The 20936-nt window shown below is 42.7% G+C and overlaps 1 protein-coding gene across 2 annotated transcripts in view; it reads left to right on the top strand.

Annotated features, from left to right (window-relative positions):
* Positions 1 to 4951: 4951 nt before the first annotated feature.
* CNOT10 (CCR4-NOT transcription complex subunit 10) overlaps positions 4952 to 20936 on the top strand; it is a 57191-nt gene continuing 41206 nt past the window's right edge. The window contains exons 1-3 of one of the 2 annotated variants that reach the window (XM_069561327.1): positions 4952 to 5321; positions 19705 to 19799; positions 20164 to 20325. In XM_069561327.1, the coding sequence (XP_069417428.1) occupies positions 5300 to 5321; positions 19705 to 19799; positions 20164 to 20325 (279 nt within the window). In that variant the 5' untranslated portion in view covers positions 4952 to 5299. The remainder of the gene's footprint in view (positions 5322 to 19704; positions 19800 to 20163; positions 20326 to 20936) is intronic. The other variant, XM_069561328.1, reaches the window with a different exon arrangement.

The raw sequence follows: 20936 nt of genomic DNA on the forward strand, positions 1-20936 counted from the left end.
CTGTATTCTTGTTTTGTATGCTCAAGAGTAACATATAATATTTTTAAATTTTATGTTTTTGTCTCAAATAGGTATTTTATAAGCATCAAATAAAAATTCTAAGGGATAAGAAAGCATTAAGTCAGTTTAACTGTCGGCACTCTGTATTTTTAGTAGTAAATTGATAGCATCTTGGGTTTGATGAAACGTGGTACCTACTTGTTAGAGAATAAAGCTAGAAAAGGAAAATGCTTTGCCCTCTTTGTCTGCTTCCTGCTTTGGGTACCAAGACAGGCAAGAGTACGATGCTCAGAGTTACAGCGGCTATCTTGGGACCACGAAAGGAAGACAGACAGAATCCCAGGGATGCCAAATTGCATCTTGACATTGTGAGTCACTGATCTACTGGAATAGTCTACCTACAGATTACTCATCAGTGAGATAATTAATGCCTTTTCCTGTCTTTTAGTTTTTTTTTTTTAATTTTGGCCATTCTGGGTGGCATGCATCATCCTAGTTCCCTGACCACACCACCTGCAATCCCCCTGCAGTGGAAGCATGTAGTCTTAACCACAAGACCACCAGGAAAGCCCCTTATCATTTATGAGACTTTTATGTAGGGATCATACCACCAAACTATACCTAAATGATAATGATTTGGTGGAATACTGCACAGTAGTTAAAATAAACTGTACATGTTGTTTAATATAAGTCTATATTACATGTTTATGATATACTTTGTATAAATATTATATATTATGATACATATTTTTGCAGGTTCGAGCCCTGGATCCGGAAGATGCTCTGGAAGAGGGCATGGTAACCCACTCCAGTATTCTTGCCTGAGAATCCATGGACAGAGGAGCCTGGTGTGCTGCAGTCCAGAGTTGGGCACGACTGAGTGAACCGAACTGATGAATATATATTTAAATCTTAAAAAATGCAGTGTTGGATTAAAATAGTTTCAGAATGGCCCTATCAGTGTGATGTTTATATAAAGTTTAATGAATGAAAATAAATGTTTTCTATGCGTGATGCTGCTGCTGCTAAGTCGCGTCAGTCGTGTCCGAGTCTGTGCGGCCCCATAGACGGCAGCCCACCAGACTCCCCCATTCCTGGGATTCCCCAGGCAAGAACACTGAAGTGGGTTGCCATTTCCTTCTCCAGTGCATGAAAGTGAAAAGTGAAAGTGAAGTTGCTCAGTCGTGTCTGACTCTAGCGATCCCATGGACTGCAGCCCACCAGGCTCCTCTGTCCATGGGATTTTCCAGGCAAGAGTACTGGAGTGGGGTGCCATTGCCTTCTCCGTTTTTATGTGTATATTATGTTTTAAACATGGACTTCAGGGACACATACCATCTTTAGAGCAGTGGCTACCTCTGGGAAGGGAGTAAGGGAAATAAAATCAGGAGGGGAATACAAACTGGACTCATCTATACCAGTGATGATTTTCAAAAGAAAATGTGGCTAATTGACACTGGTCAAATCTGAGTGGCAAATAAACATCATAACATAGTCTGTACTTCCCTATGTTCTAAAATCTCTCATCATCATGATCAAATTTTAATTACTCGATTTTTCCATATGTATAGTCGCAATAATCTTCCAGAATTCATGTTTCAGAGTAATAAAAACATGTTTAATATATTTTTTCTTCACCTGTAAATTGGAAATGTCCTCAAGGAGAGGAAACCACTGAGTCACCAAAAAAATTTCTACCTTGGCAGTTTGACACAGAATCAGATATTGGTAATGTTTGCACAACTTTGTGAATATACTAAAAACCATGAAACTGCACATTTTATTGGGTTGGCCAAAAAGTTTATTCAGTTAATAATGCATTGTTCAATAAGGGTCTTGGTGAAAATAAAAATGTGCCTTTTTCACTTAAAACTAAGCGATCTTTTTGGCCAATCCAATAAAAGGGTGGATTGCATGGTATGTGCTTATATCTCAGTTTTAAAAATTAGATGCCAAAAAAAGCCAAAACCAATGACCTCTTATCGTTCACGCTTCTGGGGGTTGACAGCAGTTTTTCTGCTTCATATGATGGGAGCTAGGATCACTCACCGGACTGCGTTGATCTGGCAGCTGGTTAGAGTTGGAAGGTTCAAGAAGGCTTCATTGTTATGTCAGGAACCTTGGTGCTGGCTGTCAGTTGGGGCACCTTGGATCTCCTTCCCATAGTCTTTAGCAGGACAGCCTTGCAGGATGGCAGGTGAGTACAAGAGTCGAAAAGTGGACGCTGCCATGCCTTTCAAGGGCTAGAGCCAAAACTGGCTCAGGATCACTTTTGCATTTGGTTGGTCCAAGCAAGTCACAACTCATCTTCAAAGCGGGGAGCGGGGGGAGCAGCATGTGTCTACTGGGATGGGAGGAACTGTTGGCAACCATCTTTGGAGACAGGCTTCCACAAGCGGCAAAGACGACAGAGGTTTGAGGCACTGTGGGTACACAGTCATACCATCACTAGCTGGATGTGAACTGACTCGTCATGGCTGGTGACACAGCAGAGACCACTGACACTCTCCATCTCCCACTTCTGAATTAACACTTCTCCCTCTCTATAAATGAGGGAGAGCTGCCAATATTGAAAGATGAGAGAAAAGACCCGAGATGTCTTCAAGACAAGTGAGTTCCAGAAACTTTAAAGCTGAATGTAGCGGTTAAGGTAACAGTTGCTTATAGTCTTGTTACTTGGGAAAGTGAGTTAACACCTGGGTCTCATTTTCCTGATCTGTGAAATGGATAAGGACCCACAAGGGGGATCACATTCTGCTAGCAGAAGGTCCCCAGCTGGACATACACAGCGTTCACAGGATATGAACATATTCAGAGAAGCTTACGCCATGATTGTTGCGGCAACAAGACAGAAACAAAGCCCTCCACAAGCACAACAATGATGGAACACCTCCTTCTTCTGACATGAGTGGTACTGCCCCTTGACCAAGGATAACTCCAGCCTTGCTCTAATCCTCCTGCCTCCTGGATGAAAACTAAGACACTGGAACTCCGATTGTCTGCTTCCTGAATGCATCCAATTCCAAACTGCCAACCCCCAACTTCCCTAATCCCTCTTTAAAATCATCCAGCAAGTACCCAAATTCTATTAATTTGCTGCTAATTCCTTTTTTATTGAGAGTTTCCTCACAGCAGCAAGGTCAGTAAACACTTCAGGTGTCTTTTTATGTGGGTTCTAACATACTCATCAAAAGACATACTATAATATTCATATTGGCCTTATCAGGCATAGGCAAAATACCCAACTACTCAGCAATAAATGAATCCCTCAATTATGATACATTTGTGTAATGGTACATTACATAACAGTGAGAAACTAACTGCTCAACAACATGGACGAATCTTGTACGATGGAGCAAAAGAAGCCAGATTCTCAAGAAAATATACTGTGATCCACTCTGATTAAGTTTGAAAACAGGTGAATAATCAATGGTGTTAGCCATCAGTTAGGAATCACCCTTGTTGGGGGGATGGGAGGAGGCACAAGGGGGCTGCTGCAGGTGGGTAACCTGTCGTCCTTTCTCTGGGTGCTAGTTATGTGGATATGCTGAGATGATGAAAATTCAAAAATCAGTGTTTATGCTTTGTGTACTTCTCTGTGTATATGTTAATATTAATTAGAAGGTTGTTTTCTTTTTTAATGGGCAACTGTGTTAAAGGGACATGGAGCCTGAAAAAGCTCCCAATTAACAAAGCTGAAAGAATTTGAGCAACAAAATCATGTAATATTGGGTTATAACCACAATATAAAATAAATGTCCATGTAAAGAGGATGTGGTTTATATAAGCAATGGAATACTATCCAGCCGTAAAGAATGAAATAACGCCATTTGCACCAACACGAATGGCTAGTCACTTCTGTGGTCTTTCTCCCTAAAACCTATTACCCTAGTCTCACCATGAAAAAACACTGCTGCTGCTGCTAAGTCTCTTCAGTCGTGTCCAACTCTATGTGACCCCACAGACGGCAACCCACCAGGCTCCGCCGTCCTGAGATTCTCCAGGCAAGAACACTGCAGTGGGTCGCCATTTCCTTCTCCAGTGCATGAAAGTGAAAAGGAAAAGTGAAGTCGCTCAGTCGTGTCCGACTCTTCGCTACCAGGCTCCTCCGTCCATGGGATTTTCCAGGCAAGAGTACTGGAGTGGGTTGCCATTACCTGTATAAACCCAAATCCAGGTCCATTCTTCAAAAGTCCTGACCAGCACTCTTCAAAGCTGTCAAAGTCATCAAGAACAAGGAAAATCTGAGAAGTGATCGCAGTCAAGAATAGCCTGAGGGAACTCCCTAGCGGTCCAGTGATTCGGAATCGGATGGCCGCCTAGGTTATATACCTAGCGAGGGAAACAGATCGCACAAGCCGCGGGACACAGTCAAAAAAATGCCTAAGGATACATGAATAAATTTAATGTGGCATCTTGGACAAGATCCTGGAACAGAAAAGGGACACTAGCTGAAAAAAAATTTTTTTTTAATTTTTTAAACGCTGAATTTAGTTAATAATAATATACCAACCGAGGTGGTTTCTTATACGTAACAGACGTACCTCAGTAGGGTACGTCTTGAGTAATTATTCAAGATGCTCACAACGAGGGAAATTAGGTGAGGAGTACGCAAGAGCTCCAAGTATCATCTGCAATTTTTCTGTAAATCTATAACTTCTAAAATAAAATGTTTTATTTTGCTTTCAAACACGGACCCGCAACTGGGCTTTCTCACAAAGCTGTGAGAAATTACAGGTGTACAAGTACAAGCTCAATGCTTAACACATAGATATGAGGTGTAGTTGTGGTTTCATGTGCAATAAGGGACAAGAACTCGAATACTCATCAATTCTTACCAGCTGTTATCAGTGTAAGCACAAGGGACCCTGTTCAGCCCAGCCCGGCCAGCACACGCGCAGAGGCGCGAGCGAGGGAGCGCACGCCCGCCGGCGCGCTCACGCCGTGGGGCGGGGCACCGAGGACGCTGGCGTAGGGCGGGGCCAGGCGCAGTTCCCACGCTGGCCTCGGCGCCCGGAAGTAATGTGTCAGGGGGGCTCCGCGGGGCGGAAGCCGCGCGTAAGTGGAGGCAGTGGCGCCGCCCGGGCAGTGGACGCTGCTGTTGCTGTTGCTAGACGACGCGAACTAGCCTTCGTCACTTCCTTAGCCCGCCGTCTGCCCACTCCCCAGGCCGGAACCCAGGGGCCCGGAGCCGGGGTGGGCGCAGGCTCGTCCTCCGACGTCCAGGACAGCAGCCAGCTGGGCAGCTGGAGTGCAGGCCACGCCACCTGCAGGGAAGCATCCGAGCCGAGGCGGGAAGATGGCTGCAGACAAGCCTGCAGGTGAGGCGCCCGCGCGCTAGAGCGGGCAGACCCTGCGCTGCTCCGCTGGGTCCCACCTGGGGACTTCGGGGCTGCTCTCTTTGGGGCGTGCATTTCTCTCCCTTAGACCCTCCCTCGGCTGCCGCTAATGTGAGTCTTTGGGCCCCAGGTCCAGTAGTTTCTTAGCAAGTGTAACATGATGCCGCTTCTGTTCGCCTTTGCTTTGCTCTTCGGAATTTCTTTGGTTTAAAAAGCATGAGTCTAGATGGCCGTTTCACAGACTTTTCGACTTCCCACTGGGGAAGGCAGAGCAAGGAAAGTTCACCCCGGAGACGCAGTGCCGTGATGCCCGTGGCTTCGGCCACACCAGCCTGCCTGTGGTCAGCGACGTCCTGTGTAATTAGCTTTGTCGAAATCACTTATTGAAATAGACATAACGTTATCGTGTCTCACTTCGGTCTGTGCTCTCTAGTGCCTTGGTATTTAGAACCTTTTTCCCTCTAGTTCATCAAGATTAACTAATCTCGATGGTTTTCTTTATGGATTACTATTCCATTCCTAGAATCTTCTCCATTTGAGGAATATAAAATTCTTTACTGCCTACCTCTGGGACGGTCTTGATACCTGTTTCCTGTAAGATAATGATGTTCTCTGTGGCATCCATCCAAGTTTTGTTGGAAGGCGCTTAAATTACAGGTTTTAGAAGTGGTCAAAACAGACTTTTTACAATAAAATTTATGTGTTTTTTAAGGAGGAAAAGAAAATCTTAATGTGCTCCAGGATTTTTTAATTAGATCCTGATCTCAATAATTGACAAATTAGATTTGAAATTAGACGGTAAAGCATCTGCCTGCAATGCGGGAGACCCGGGTTCGATCCCTGGGTCGGGAAGATCCCCTGGCGAAGGAAATGGCAACCCACTCCAGTATTCTTGCCTGGAAAATTCCGTAGACTGAGGAGACTGGTAGGCTACAGTCCATGGGGTCGCAAAGAGTCGGACAGGACTGAGCGATTTCACTTTCACTTTCGACTTCACTTTCAATCCTCATATATGCGTGTATGCTCAGTTGCTGACTCTTTTCAACCCCATGGACTGTAGCCCGTCAGGCTCCTCTGTCTATGAAATTTTCCAGGCAAGAATGGTGGAGGGCGTTGCCATTTCTTACTTCAGGGGACCGTGCCAATCCTAATACAGGTACAGATAAGTAAAATCATTAGAGCATCTCTTCAGTCATCTAAGAAAAACAAGAGAAAAGATCTAGAAAGTGGGGCTAAGCATTTAGAGCGTGCTAGAGAATTTTAGGTAGGCTGGTCAGGAAAACCCTTTCGTGAGGTAATAGTTGAGCCCAATGAAATGGAGTGAGCCTTATGGAATGGGGAGGGGTGGGTTGAGAGGAAGTTCCCCGCAGGGAATAAGCTTGGCCTGTCCAAGTCTGAACCAAGGGGACCAGCATGTTGTTGTTGTTCAGTTGCTAAGTCATATCGTACTCTTTGTGATTCCATGGACGGTAGCCTGCCAGGCTCCTCTTGTCCTCCACTGTTTGCTAAAATTCTTGTCCATTGACTCCGTAATGCTGTCTAACCGTTTCATCCTCTGCCGCCCCATTCTCCTCTTGCCTTCAATCCTTCCCAGCATCAGAGTGAGTTCTAGTGAGTTCAGTCTTCACATCAGGTGTCCAAAGTATTGGAGTTTCAGCAACAGTTCGCCAGTGAATATTCAGGCTTGATTTGCTTTAGGATTGACTGGTTTGAATTCTTTGCAGTCCAGGGGCCTCTCAAGAGTCTTCTCCAGCACCACAGTTTGAAATCGTGAATTCTTAAGCGCTCAGCCTTCTTTATGGTCCACCTCTCACATCCCTACTAGAAAAACCATGACTACTAGAAAAACCGTAGCTTTGACTATTCATACCAGTCTATCGCTGCTTCCACTTTTTCCCCTTCTATTTGCCATGAAGTGATGGGACCAGATGCCATGATCTTAGTTTTTTGAATGTTGAATTTCAAGCCAGCTTTTTCATTCTCCTCTTTCACCCTCATCAGGAGGCTCTTTTGTTCCTCTTTGCTTTCTGCAATTAGAGTGGTATCATCTGCGTATCTGAGGTTGTTGATAACTTCCAGCAGTCTTGATTCCAGCTTGTTACTTCATGCAGCCTGGCATTTCACACGATGAACTTTGCATAGAAGTTAAATAACCAGCAGGACAATATACAGCCTTGTTGTACTCCTTACCTAATTTTGCATGTCAGTTGTTCTACATCCAGTTCCAAGTGTTGCTTTTTGAGCCACATACAAGTTTCTCAGGAGACAGTTAAGGTGGTCTGGTAATCCCATCTCTTTAAGAATTTCCCACAATTTGTTGTGATCCACACAGTCAAAGGCTTTACTGAAGCAGAAGTTTTTCTGGAACTCATTTGCTTCTTCCATGTTCCAAAGAATGTTGACAATGCCATCTCTGGTTCCTCTGCCCCTTCAAAACCCATCTTGTACATCTGGCAGTTCTCAGTGCAGGCACTGTTGAAGCCTAGCTTGAAGGATTTTGAGTACTACCTTGCTAACATGTGAGATGAGTGCAGTTGTACAGTAGTTGGAACATTCTTTGGCTTTGCCTTTCTTTGTGATTGGAATGAAAACTGACCTTTTCCAGTCCTGTGGCCACTACTGAGTTTTCCAAATTTGATGACATATTGACTATAGCATGTTAACAGCATCATCTTTCAGGATTTGAAATAGGTCTACTGGAATTCCATCACCTCCGCTAGCTTTGTTCGTAGTGATGCTTCCTTCCTAAGGCCCACTTGACTTCACATTCCAGGATGTCTGGCTCTAGGTGAGTGATCACACCATTGTGATTATCTTAGTCATTATGACCTTTTTTGTACAGTTCTTCTGTGTATTCTTGCCACCTCTTAATCTCTTCTGCTTCTGTTAGGTCCATACCATTTCTGTCCTTTATTGTGTCCATCCTTGCATGAAATGTTCCCTGGTATCTCTAATTTTCTTGAAGAGCTCTCTAGTCCTTCCCATTCTATTGTTTTCCTCTATTTCTTTGCACTGGTCACTTAAGAAGGCCTTCTTGTCCCTCCTTGCTCTTCTCTGGAACTCTGCATTCAGTTGGGTATGTCTTTCCCTTTGTCCCCTGCCTTTCATTTCTCTTCTTTCCTCAGCTATTTGGAAAGCCTCCTCAGACAGCCACTTTGCCTCATTGCATTTGTTTTTCTTTGGGATGGTTTTGTTCACTGCCTCCTGTACAGGGTTAGAAACCTCTGTCCAAATTCTTCAGGCACTCCAGATCGAACCCCTTGAATCTATTCATTACCTCCTCTGTATAAGGGATTTGATTTAGGTCATACGTGAAAGGCCTAAGTAGTTTTATCTACTCTCTTCAGTTTACGCCTGAATTTTGCAGTAAGGAGCTCATGATCTGAACCACATTCAGCCCCAAGTCTTGTTTTTGCTGACTGTATACAGAGTCTGCATCTTTGGCTGCAAAGAACATAATCTGATTTTGGTATTGATCATCTGGTGATGTCCATGTGTAGAGTCTTCTCTTGGGTTGTGGGAAAAGGGCGTTGGATATGACCAGCATGTTCTCTTGGCAAAGCTCTGTTAGCCTTTGCCCTCCTTCATTTTTACTCTGTGGCCCAACTTGCCTGTTATTCTGGGTTTGTCTTGACTTGCTACTTTTGCATGCCAATCCCCTATGATGACAAGGACGTCTTTTTTATTTTTTGGTGTTCATTCTAGAAGCTCCTCCATCCTTGGAATTCTCTTGGCAAGAATACTGGAGTGGGTAGCCATTCCCTTCTTCAGGGGATCTTCCTGACCCAGGAATCAGTCCCCGGTCTCCTATGTGCAAGCAGATTCTTTACCATCTGAGCCACGAGGGAAGCCCATAGGTCTTCATAGAACTGGTCAACTTCAGCTTCTTCAACATCAGTGGTTGGGGAATACACGTGAATTACTATGATGTTGAATGGTTTGCCTTGGAAACGAACCGAGATTATTTCATGGTTTTTGAGACTGCATCCAAGTAATACATTTTGGACTCTTTTGTTGACCGTGAGGGCTGATCAGTTTCTGCTAAGGGATTCTTGCCCGCAGTGGTAGGTGGTCATCTGAATTAAATTCGCCCATTCCCATCCATTTTAGTTCACTTATTCCTAAGATGTTGATGTTCACTCTTGGCATCTCCTGCTTGACCACATCCAATTCATCTCGATTAATGGACCTAACATTCCAGGTTCCTATGCAGTATTGTTCTCTGCAGCACCAGACTTTACAACCGCACTCATGCATAGCTGAGTGTTCTTCGCATGTTGGCCCAGCCACTTCATTCTTTCTGGAGCTGTTGGTAATTGCCCTCTGCTCTTCCCAAGTAGCATATAAGACACCTTCCAACCTGGGGGGCTCATTTTCCAGTGTCACATCTTTTTGCCTTTCATACAGGTACTCATGTCCATGGGGTCTCTAGGCAAGAATCCTGGAGTGGGTTGCCAGTTCCTCCTCCAGTGGACCACATTTTGTCAGAACTCTTCGCTGTGGCCCACCACCTTTGGTGGCCCTGCGTGGCATGGCTCGTAGCTTCACTGAGTTGCAAAGCCCCTTCACCACAGTAAGGCTGCTATGCAGGAAGGGAAAGGTGGCCAGCGTATTCCCTCTCGGTGTAGCACGTTGTCTCTCCCCCAGCTGTACCCCTCCTCCTGTCCATACCAGTGCCCTTGCCTGGAATGACCTTTTTAGCTCTGAAGTCTATCTAGGTTTCAAGTCTTGCCTCCGTCACTCTCGTACTTCATCGTTCTTCGGTTTGCCAGAATTGAGTGCCACGCCCTGCCTTTGATGTTGAAGAAATGGATGTGGCACAGTGCCTGCTTCTGACGACCTGCTCCTCAGTCTGTTAGAGACATCCCTGTGATGGTGACCCTCCCACTTGGGAAGAGCTGTGTAATACGTGTCACAGAGGAACAGGCTTTAGGGTGATTGTTGCTTTGGTTGGCTTAAGCTTATAGCCCACACTGTAGGAAGCTTCCTGCCTGGACAATCAGGTTGACTTTGTATTAAGTAAGGATAGAGTTAAATAAAACAAAACTGGAAGCCCCGAGGCTGAAACCAGCCAATGTTGTGGATTAATTTATTCAGTAAATATTCACTGGTTTAGCCTACCCTGCCAGGCACTGCAAAGTCTCTGTCCTCATGGAGCTTGTAATATACCCGAAAGGCAGATAAATATGTAAACAAAGTAAGAAATAATTAGGATTTCAAGCTGTGATAAATTGTGAAGAGGGACTCTCCTAGGGATTCAGTGGTTAAGAATCCACGCTTCCTCTACAGGGAGCGTGGGTTCCATCCCTGGCCAGGGAACTAAGATCTCACATGATCCATGGTGTGGCGCTCCGCCCCCCCCCCTCAAAAAAAAAATGTGAAGAGAAAATAAGAGGATAAAGGATAACTGAGAGCAGGGATCCTACTCTGTGTGGATTGATGAGAGGAGGAAGGGCTCTCTTAGAGACGACATTTGAACAAAGACCCTGACAATAAAGAGCCAGCGGGCCAAATGGGGGAAGAGGGATACACGGGGGAGGAGTATCCACTGTGCAGACCCCTTGGACAGCAGGAAGACCTCTGGCGCCTAAGCACCGTGAGGACAGGCACGTTTGTCTGTTTAGTCGTGTGCTACCTCCAGCTCCTAGACCAATAGCTGGTGTATCAAAGCACTCAGCATGTTCATAGCCTAGTAAGCAGAGGAAGCGTGGCAAGAGGCGACGCTAGACTTGTGGCAGAGGTCAGCTTCTTCCAGCCTTATACAGGCCATGGAAGAAGGTGGGATTTCTTTCTAACTAAAGAGGAGCCTTAGAGAGTTCGGCAGGGGCATCCACGATCTTCTAGTGGCAGCGTGTGAGATCTAGTTCTGACCAGGAAGAGAACCCAGGCACCCTGCCTTGAGAGCTTGAAGTCTTAGCCACTAGTCCGTGAGTTCATGTTTTAAATGAGCCAGTAAGTGATGAAGAGTTAGGAGCCTGGGGTGTGAAATCAGGCAGCCTAGGTTCATCCTGCTTGTGCTACTTGTTATTTGTGTGACCTTGGGCAGATTTTAAGAAACCATTTTTTTAAGCTCAGTTTTCCTGTGTGGAGAAAGAGAATGATTATATCTACCTCATAGTTTGGAAAGGGGTTAAATGGGCTCAACGTAGGCCCTGGTGTTTAAAAATGCTGAGTAGTATTACTTTAGGGTAGGGGTTGATGGAGAAGAGGGGCAGGTGTGAGGGTCTTTAAAGGAGTGAAATTGGCAGAACCTGTGGATGATTGGGAATAGTTGGTGAGCATGAAGCCTCGCTCCTTGAGAAAGGTTCTAAATTGAGCCTGTTTCCTCATTTGTAAAATGGGGGTCCTAATAGTCTTAATTTATTCCTAATAGCTTCCTGATTTATTTACCTCACCTGGTTATAGCTTGTGAAGATCAGCTAAGGTGAGGTGTGTGTTTGCTGATTACGTGAAAAAGGGAAAGACGACCGGATGAGTAATAGGAAGTCAGGAGAAGAGTATTTAAAGATGGCTTTGAAATCTTGAGCCAGGATGACTGTAAAAATGGCAAGAAGACATGAATGGACCTGGTGACCGTCGTACAGAGTGAAGTCGGTCAGAAGGAAAAAGACAAATATCATGTATTAACGCATACGTGTGCAGTCTGAAAAAATTGGTATAGACGATCTCATTTGCAAAGTAGAAATAGACACACAGACATAGAGAACCAATACATGGACACCAAGGGGAAAGGAGGACTGTGGGATGAAGTGGGAGACTGGGATTGGCCTATATCACCACTGATACTATGTATAAAGTAGAGAGCTCACGGGAGCCTGGTGTGCAGCTCAGGAAACTCCACTCAGTGCCCTCTGGTGACCTACGTGGGAAGGCAATCCCAAGACGAGGGGATCCCAAGTACACGTGTAACTGGCTCACTTTACTAACACAACGCTGTAAAGCCACTATACTCCGATAAAAGGTTTTTTTTTAATGGTAGGAAGAACAAAATGAGAGAACTTTAAGCCTAGGCTACTTTTATTTTATTTAAAACACCCCCAACATTTTGATTATTATTAAGTATATAAGGTAAAAAAATATGAAGTCCTCTATCACTTCTGCCCAGTCGTACTCTCTAGGTAACTGAGTTTGTGTGTTCTTCCAGACTATCCAAGCTCACATCAAATATATATTCACACACACACACATACACACACATCCGACTCTTTGAGACCCCGTGGACTGTAGCCCTCCAGGCTCCTCTGTCCATGGGATTCTCCAGGCAAGAATACTGGAGTGGATTGTCATCCCTTCTCCAGGGGATCTTCCCCACGCAGGGGTTGAACCTCAGTCTCCCACATTGCAGGCAGATTCTTTACCACATGAGCCACCAGGGAAGACCATGTATGTGTGTATATGTATTCCAAAGAAGAAATAAACTGTGCAGTACTGTCTTGCCATTTGCTTTTTATAGGGTCCAATAAGGATCTGTGTTTTTTTTAAACCTTTTTATTTTTTACTTAAAGTGTAGTTAATGGAGTCTGTACATAAATTATCTTTAAGTGACTTACATAGAATATTTTAAGTGTTTTTAACATTAAAGAATTTAGTCTTATAATTCCAGTTTAAAATATATAATTGATTAAATAATTGACTTAGAGTTGTGATTGTAAATTGAAGCCTTTCTATATTATTGCATGCACACAATTAAAGAGTCACTGTTTTCATAAGCTTAATTTTTTAGATTTATAAGCTATTTGAGTTCTTAGGAAATTTTGTATTTTTAAGTCGAAGGTTGTTGCTAAAGTGGGTTATATTAAATTATTTAAAGTGGTTAAAATTTTATGTTTGAAAGTGTAAGTGAAATCAAACATTCATCACAGCCCTTTAAAATGAAAACTCCAAATAGAGTAAGATGTCTAAGTTGAATGTAAAAGTTTGAGGAAAAATCTCAGCTTTCTGAACTCATAAATTAATAAGTATTAATATCTAAAAACTATAGTAAATCTATGCCCCCAATACTCTGAGGTATGAAAATAAAAATGCTTATCCACGCTGGCAGTGTTCTTCTTTGCCTGTCTTCCCTGGAGTGTGCTGATATTCCTGGTGCTTGCTGTTCTGTTCTTTATCTCTTCTGTGTTCAATACTATAGCCTTGCTGGTCACATGGTACTCCTCTGAGCTGTGGAGAAATCAGCCAAGGACGTTGCTGAGTCAGGTATGCTTGGTCCAGTGATAGAAAGCCACATGTGAGGTTTGTGAACCTTAGCTGGATGGTGGCTTTGGTAAACCTGAATTATTTTTCTTTGAAATGGCATCCTTCTTATTTAAAATTTTCCTTCACAAAGGCATCAACATTGTTTTGCAAGGATAGCTGCAGACTTCATGAGGCCTTCATTTCTTTTGTCTTGGGGGAAAATTTTCTTTCCTTGAACCTCACTGGAGCTCTCTGGAAAAGTGTCACTTGTATGGAAGCTCCTCCTCCAATCAGATTTTAATTGTTAACATTCTGTACTGGAATCTGTCTGGGCTTTCAGTTAACTGACTTTTTTCAGTTTGGGGAAAGTGGTGTGTTTCTTTTCTGCTTAGTTTAAACCTAATTGTTTGGTTAGAAATGAAGCCTGTTGGCTTAAAAAATGTCAAGGCTTGTGTGCCAAAGAGCTCTGTGCGGCTCGGTGGTCAGCCCTGTTCACTAGGCCAGAGTAGAAGGAAGGTCAGGCTTAGGGATGAACGGTCATATACTCTCTCAATTGGCAACGGAGACTATTTTTGGACAAATAAAGACACGTTGTGGAATTATGTGCAGACTCTTTCTGGTAAGAAGTCAGTTACCTCCAAAATGAATGTTTTAGAGACTGTTCCTTGGAGAAAACTTGAAAAGTGCATAAAGATAAGGAAAATAAAAATAATAATCTCATTGAAGTAGGATTTTTCTTCCCCTTAAGTTTTGTCTTGAAGTAAAAGAATGTAGGTAGAATAATGGCTGGTTAACATGTAAGAGGCTGTTTCTGAGCTCAGTTCTCTAAAATGTCTGTTTCAGAATCTCTCGTCAGCCTTAGAGTCTAGCTTATCAAAGTGCTTCTGTCCTTATTTAGAGGATTTTAGGAGATTCACTTTCCCTTTTCACTTTCATGCATTGGAGAAGGCAATGGCAACCCACTCCAGGGTTCTTGCCTGGAGAAGCCCAGGGACGGGGGAGCCTGGTGGGCTTGTGGGCTACAGTCCATGGGGTCGCAGAGTTGGACACGACTGAAGTGGCTAAACCACCGTCGCCACCACAGTTTCTGGAGAATAATGATAGCAGTGGCCGCATGAACCAGTCTGCTTCTGGTGGGAAGCAGAAGCTTAACTCTTCAGTGCCTTGGTGAATTGTCTTGTGTTTCCCTCTGCCCTGTATTCATAAATCATAATTTATAAATGACATTTGGACCCAGAAGCCCTGTTAAAGAATGCCATCTAATGTAGAGAGGCTGTATTTTGAGAAGAAGCTGTGGAGATAACTTGATGGCAAACTAAGAATTTGGGGTGTTTGGTTTCAATTTAGTGCACTTCTGTATGAGGGGAGATACATCAGGTTTCCTTTAAGAATTTTTAAGTATTAATATCTATGTTCATTGTTAATATGTTGACTATACTTAGAGTTGAGGTTCCATCTCAGTCTAAACTCATCCTTTGCTTTTTGGGTGTCCTGAAATCCTGTGTCCTTATTTTTACACATTTTAAAGAAATTGGCCTTTACTGTAATCGTGCGCTTGAAAGTTTTGCCAGGCAGGTGTATTGTGTAAGCAGCTGACTTAACAGAAACTCATTGTTACTAGCTTTTTAAAGAAAAAGCTGTTTGACAGAGTCTTAAACCAGTGAGCTCTTTTCATCAAACTATTCGTTTTTCCTCCCCGTTAGGACTCAGTTCTTATCTATCTGTATGCTAAGTGGAAATGAAATACTAATTTATGTAACTTTAATTATCAGAAGTAACACTTCTTATAAACCCAAATACCAGAATACCTTTTTTTTTTTTTTTTTTTGGTAGCAGATCTAAGTCTTAGATAAGTTCACAAGTTGTATTTTGTTGTTTTTTTTTTTTGGGGGGGGGATGAACTATTTTTTTTTTCTTATTTATTTTTTTTTATTTTTTAAATTTTAAAATCTTTAATTGTGTTTTGTTTTAAAGTATGTGGTGATTCTCAAGAGTATTCAGTCTAATAATAGGGGTTTCACAGTGATCTAAGGAGGTGCTCACACTAAATCTAATTTCATTGTTTGTATATGTAAAGTGCAGAAATACGTATTTTGTTTAAAAAAAAAAAGCCACAGTGGAGTCCTTAGTTGTTCTGTGATAGGTAAAGTGGGAAGGAAGCTAGTATTTAGTTACATCTCTAAGCAAAGAGACAGGTGGCCAAGGGGAGACCAGACTGGAAATGTGACTAATTCTAAGACATGTGCTTTCATTGTACTGTGATGATAGGGACACTGGGAGTCTTAACTGACTGCTGTTACGTGCCTGGCCAGGGAGGGCTTCCACACGCTCATCTCACACACCAGCAAAGTCATGCTCAAAATTCTCCAAGCTGGGCTTCAACAGTATGTGAACCAAGAACTTCCACATGTTCAAGCTGGATTTAGAAAAGCCAGAGGAACCAGAGATCAAATTGCCAACATCCATTGGATCATCAAAAAAGCAAAAGAATTCCAGAAAAACATCTACTTTTGCTTCGGTGACTGCGCCAAAACCTTTGACTGTGTGGATCACAACAAACTGTGGAAAATTCTTAAAGAGATGGGAATACCAGACCACCTGACCTGGCTCCTGAGATCTGTATACAGGTCAAGAAGCAACAGTTAGAGCTGGTCATGGAACAAGAGACTTGTTCCAGATAGGAAAAGGAGTACGTCAAGGCTGTATATTGTCACCTTGCTTATTTAACTTATATGCAGAGTACATCATGCAAAATGCTGGATTGGGTGAAGCACAAGCTGGAATCAAGATTGCTGGGAGAAATATCAATAACCTCAGATGTGCAGATGACACCACCCTATGGCAGAAAGTGAAGAGGAACTAAAAAGCCTCTTGATGAAAGTGAAAGAGGAGAGCGAAAAAGCTCACAAAGATCATGGCATCAAGTCCCATCACTTCATGGCAAATAGATGGGGAAACAGTGGAAACAGTGAGAGACTTTATTTTCTTGGGCTCCAAAATCACTGCAGATATTGACTGCAGCCATGAAATTAAAAGATGCTTACTCCTTGGAGGAAAAACTATGACTAACCTAGATATCATATTACAAAGCAGATACATTACATTACTGACACAGGTCTGTATAGTCAAAGCTATGATTTTTCCAGTGGTCATGTATGGATGTGAGAGAGTTAGACTATAAAGAAAGTGGAGCGCTGAAGAATTGATGCTTTTGAACTGTGGTGTTGGAGAAGACTCTTGAGAGTACCTTGGACTGCAAAGAGATCAAACCAGTCAATCCTAAGGGAAATCAGTCCTGAATATTTGTTGGAAAGGCTGATGCTGAGAATGAAGCTCCAATACTTTTTGGCCACCTGATGTGAAGAACTGACTCATTAGAAAAGACCCTGATGCTGGAAAAGATTGAAGGCAGGAGCAGAAGGGGAATATAGAGGATGAGATGGTTGGATGGCATCACCAACTTGATGGACATAAATTTGAGCAAACTCCAGGAGTTGGTGATGGACAGGGAAGCCTAGTGTGCTGCAGTCCATGGGGTTGGGAAGAGTCTGACATGACCGAGCAACTGAACTGAGGGCTTCCTAAAATCAGCTCTTTTTGACACTGGGTTCTTTGACATGCTCCTGGAAAACAGTTTTCTAGGTCATTATCAAAAAATACCAGGACTTCCCATGTAGTCCAGTGGTTAAGACTCCACACTTCTGCAGGGGGCACAGGTTTGATCCATGGTCAGGGACATAAGACCCCACGTGCTGAGCGGTACAGCCCCACCAAAAAATGCCCATGCCATAAGGGTACCTATGGTTTAATGAATTCTCACAAATCCAGAAGCAACCCGCTCCCCCGCCCCCCGCCCCACCACAGTCTCTATCTGATAGATCTTGCAGTCACTAGGTCCCTTATCTTACTTCTAAACCTTACATTAGTTTTAGGCAGACACTTATTTATTTAATATTTGTTTATTTGGCTACACTGGGCCTTAGTTGCAGCATGAGAACTCTTAGTTGCAGCTTGTGGAATCTAGTTCCTCCACCAGACATCAAGTTCCTCCACCAGGCCTGAAACCCAGCATCCTGGATTGGGAGTATGAAGCCTTAGCCACTGGAACGCCAAAAGTCCCTAGGCAGGCATTTAAAAATAAAACTTAAAAAAAAAAGTGATCAGTGATCATTATAAAAATTTAGACAGTTGTTGTCAAATGCAAGTTTGTGTTCCTGAGGCACAGTGAGGCCAAACCAAGATGTCAGAGTTTGGAGCAGAAAAAGGTTTATTGCAGGGCCAAGAAAGCAGAATGGGTAGCTTGTACTAAAAAAACCCAAACTCCCCCACTGTTTGCACCAAAAAGTTTTTGTAGGCAAAACCTGGGTTGAGAGCTGCAGGGTTTGTGGCTTTCCTCTGATACGCTGGTGGTGAGGTAACCAGAATCTTGTGCTTAGCCTGAAGTAGGGGCCTGAGTTCCTGCAAAAGAACTCAGAAATACATATATTCCTTGAGCAGGAGCCAGGACCCTGCCCTGCTGTTTCTCGACTGCTCCATCTTCCCTGTTTACTGTTTGAATCTGCTCTTTGAACTTAAGGAAGATCTAGGAGTCTGAAGCTTTTTCCTACAAGGAGGAAATGGGACAGGGCAGGAAATGGGTGGGGAGATGAGGAGGAGGGGTCAGAAAGTTTTGTATCCAGGAAAGCACCATAGACAGAGCCCTCCTGGGTCTCACACTTAAGAGCAATAGGAAGGAAAGTAAAATCTCTCTTCTGTCCCACTCCCTGAAGGTAATGACTACAAACTGGATGTTTATCCTGCCAAATGTTATTCTATACATATTCAGAATATCTGTATTTTTATAAAACGTGGAGCTCTGTTGTATAAAACTGTTTGCAGTCTGCTTCTTTTATTTAAGATGTTGAGGATGTTTCTCCCTGTCAACACATTGCAGGGACTCAGCTTTTAACAATTGTGTAGTGTGCCATTGTATTTCCATACCACAGTTTACTCAGCACTTTTCTTAACTGAAGGATGTTTATTTCTAGACATTCACTATTATAAACAGCGCTGCAGTGAGCATCTTTATGTATTTGTAGAGTGAATACCTGGAAGTGGGGTTGTTTGGTTAAGACGTTGTACATGGGCAGGTGTTGGTGATTACTTCCCAGGAGGTCTGAGTCTGACTCGGACTCAACAGGTGTTGTCCTTAAGTAGTTTAAAACTTGCATCAGCTGAGATTTTTGCATTTATTTGGGATTTTTTTAAAATAAAAAACTAATTTTTAAAACAGTAAATTGTAGGGCAGAAATAATATATACGGAAACTTCTGTTAAGGAAGCTTTTTAAATGTATTAATCCTGCCTTTTCGATTTCTAAGCCTATGAAAGCCTTCATTGCTTGGTAATTACCTATGAATTCTCATCAGTGTCATTTTCTCATTGTTAACTGTTACTACTTTCTAACTAGATTATAAACTTCTTGAAGGCGTCTCACATGTACTTACAAGTTCCTTGCGCCTCTAGCGCCTGGCATGGGTTCTTGAATATGTGACATTCGGGGTGTATTGCTGTGGTGGGAGGCAGAGCAGGTTCTCTTTTTTAAGACAGGAGTTTCTTGTTTCTCTTTGCTTCTTTCCGGCTGTGCGGGGTCTTCGTTGTTGCGTGCAGGCTTGGTCTGGTTGCAGCTCGTGGGCTCCAGCGCACTGACTCAGTAACTGTGGTGCGTGGGCTTCATTGCCCCGTGACATGTGGATTCTTCCTGGACCAGAGATCGAACCCATGTGTCCCCTGCGTTGGTAGGCGGGGAGCTCCCAGATCTGATATTTTGAAGAGAGCACGATATTCTCAGCCTGAATGTCCTAATGGACAGAGGTGTAATCCTTATATAAAGATTTCCACAGCGAAGGGAGACATTTCCTAAGTTTTTGAAAGAATGCTTCATTCCTCACTTATAACATTAGTTAGCAAACTTCCCCGATGGTTCAGTGGTTAAGAATCTGCACTTCCAATGCAGGGGAAGGGTTTAATTCCGGGTCTGGGAACTAAGATCCCACATGCCGAATGACCAAAAAATACTGATTATTCATTGTAGTTGAGATAGGTGTGACTTTGGCAACTCCAGCAAAAAGAAGACAGTTAAGAGGAAAACTCGGGATGCATTCACTGGACAGCTGTTATTCTAAAGAACTCTCAAACTTGTGTGTTTGCAGATCAGGGAGCAGAGAAACATGAAGGGACAGGTCCGTCCTCTGGGATCACTGATCAAGAGAAGGAGTTGTCCACCAGTGCTTTCCAAGCTTTCACGGTAAGAAGTGGTTTCTCTTAATCTGTTCCATTTTTAGAATCTGTCAAGCATGAATATTTTCACCGTGAATTCGTGACCTTTGTTCTCTACTAATTTAAGAGTTAGCTTCAGAGAGTAGGTTTAGGTTTAAATTTCTTCAAGTTTAGAGTTTAAATGTTGTGAAAGGAATGGGAATAATCTGAGCCTTGCCAAGTTTTTGTGTTTCCAAAATCACATCACAATTTTTTAATTGATGGGACTATTACTTCATCTAGTGACTTTAGTATATTTAGGGGAATTATATCTTTGTAAAAGCTTTTAAATAAAGATGAATGTAAAGTTCTTAAAGTTGGTATGTGATTTTGTTTGTGTATTTTTGTTTTAGGCTGGAAATTACGATGTCTGTCTGCAACATCTTGCCTCTCTACAAGATATAAACAAAGATGATTATAAAATAATTTTGAATACAGCAGTAGCTGAGTTTTTTAAAAGTAACCAGACAACAACAGATAGTTTGAGACAAACACTTAACCAGCTGAAGAATCAGGTAATACCATACACATGAATTTCATTATAAAATATTGTGGTGCTCTCTATGAAATGAAATTAGTTGAGTAGAATGAATGTGACTTTTTATTTGATATTAACAGCACAATTTCTAATGTGTCTGCAACATTTGCATTAGTTTTATTTGTATACAGTTCATTTTCTAGGAAATGAAGGTATTATGCTGTGTGATTTTATATTCTTTTGGGTTTCAAACTTGAACAGAAGAAGCTAATATACCAAGTCTGAATGAGCTTTGGAGTTTTGAGAAAGAATTAGAATAGAAATACATGAAAAATGTAGCTGCTGAGATTACAGTCTTACTTATAACGGGAAGATCTGATTTGAATAATAATGTCATTGTTTTAGCACTTGGGGTCAGGAAATGATTAACTTTGTAAACAGCAGATATAATTCATTTACGGTTTGGGACTTGCCTTGGTCATTGGTCTGGTCATAACACCACCACAAGGTTGGACCTTTGATACTGAAGAGGGCTGGTGGCAGACCTTCAGTGCCGACCACACAGTAAGACCTTACGTAGCTAAGAACCTCTGTCGGACATCTCACTTATTCTTCCCAGTAGCCTGATGAAGTAGCTACTACATTTTT

This window comes from Ovis canadensis, chromosome 19, assembly GCF_042477335.2.
Source record: "Ovis canadensis isolate MfBH-ARS-UI-01 breed Bighorn chromosome 19, ARS-UI_OviCan_v2, whole genome shotgun sequence".
NCBI classification, from domain to species: domain Eukaryota; kingdom Metazoa; phylum Chordata; class Mammalia; order Artiodactyla; family Bovidae; genus Ovis; species Ovis canadensis.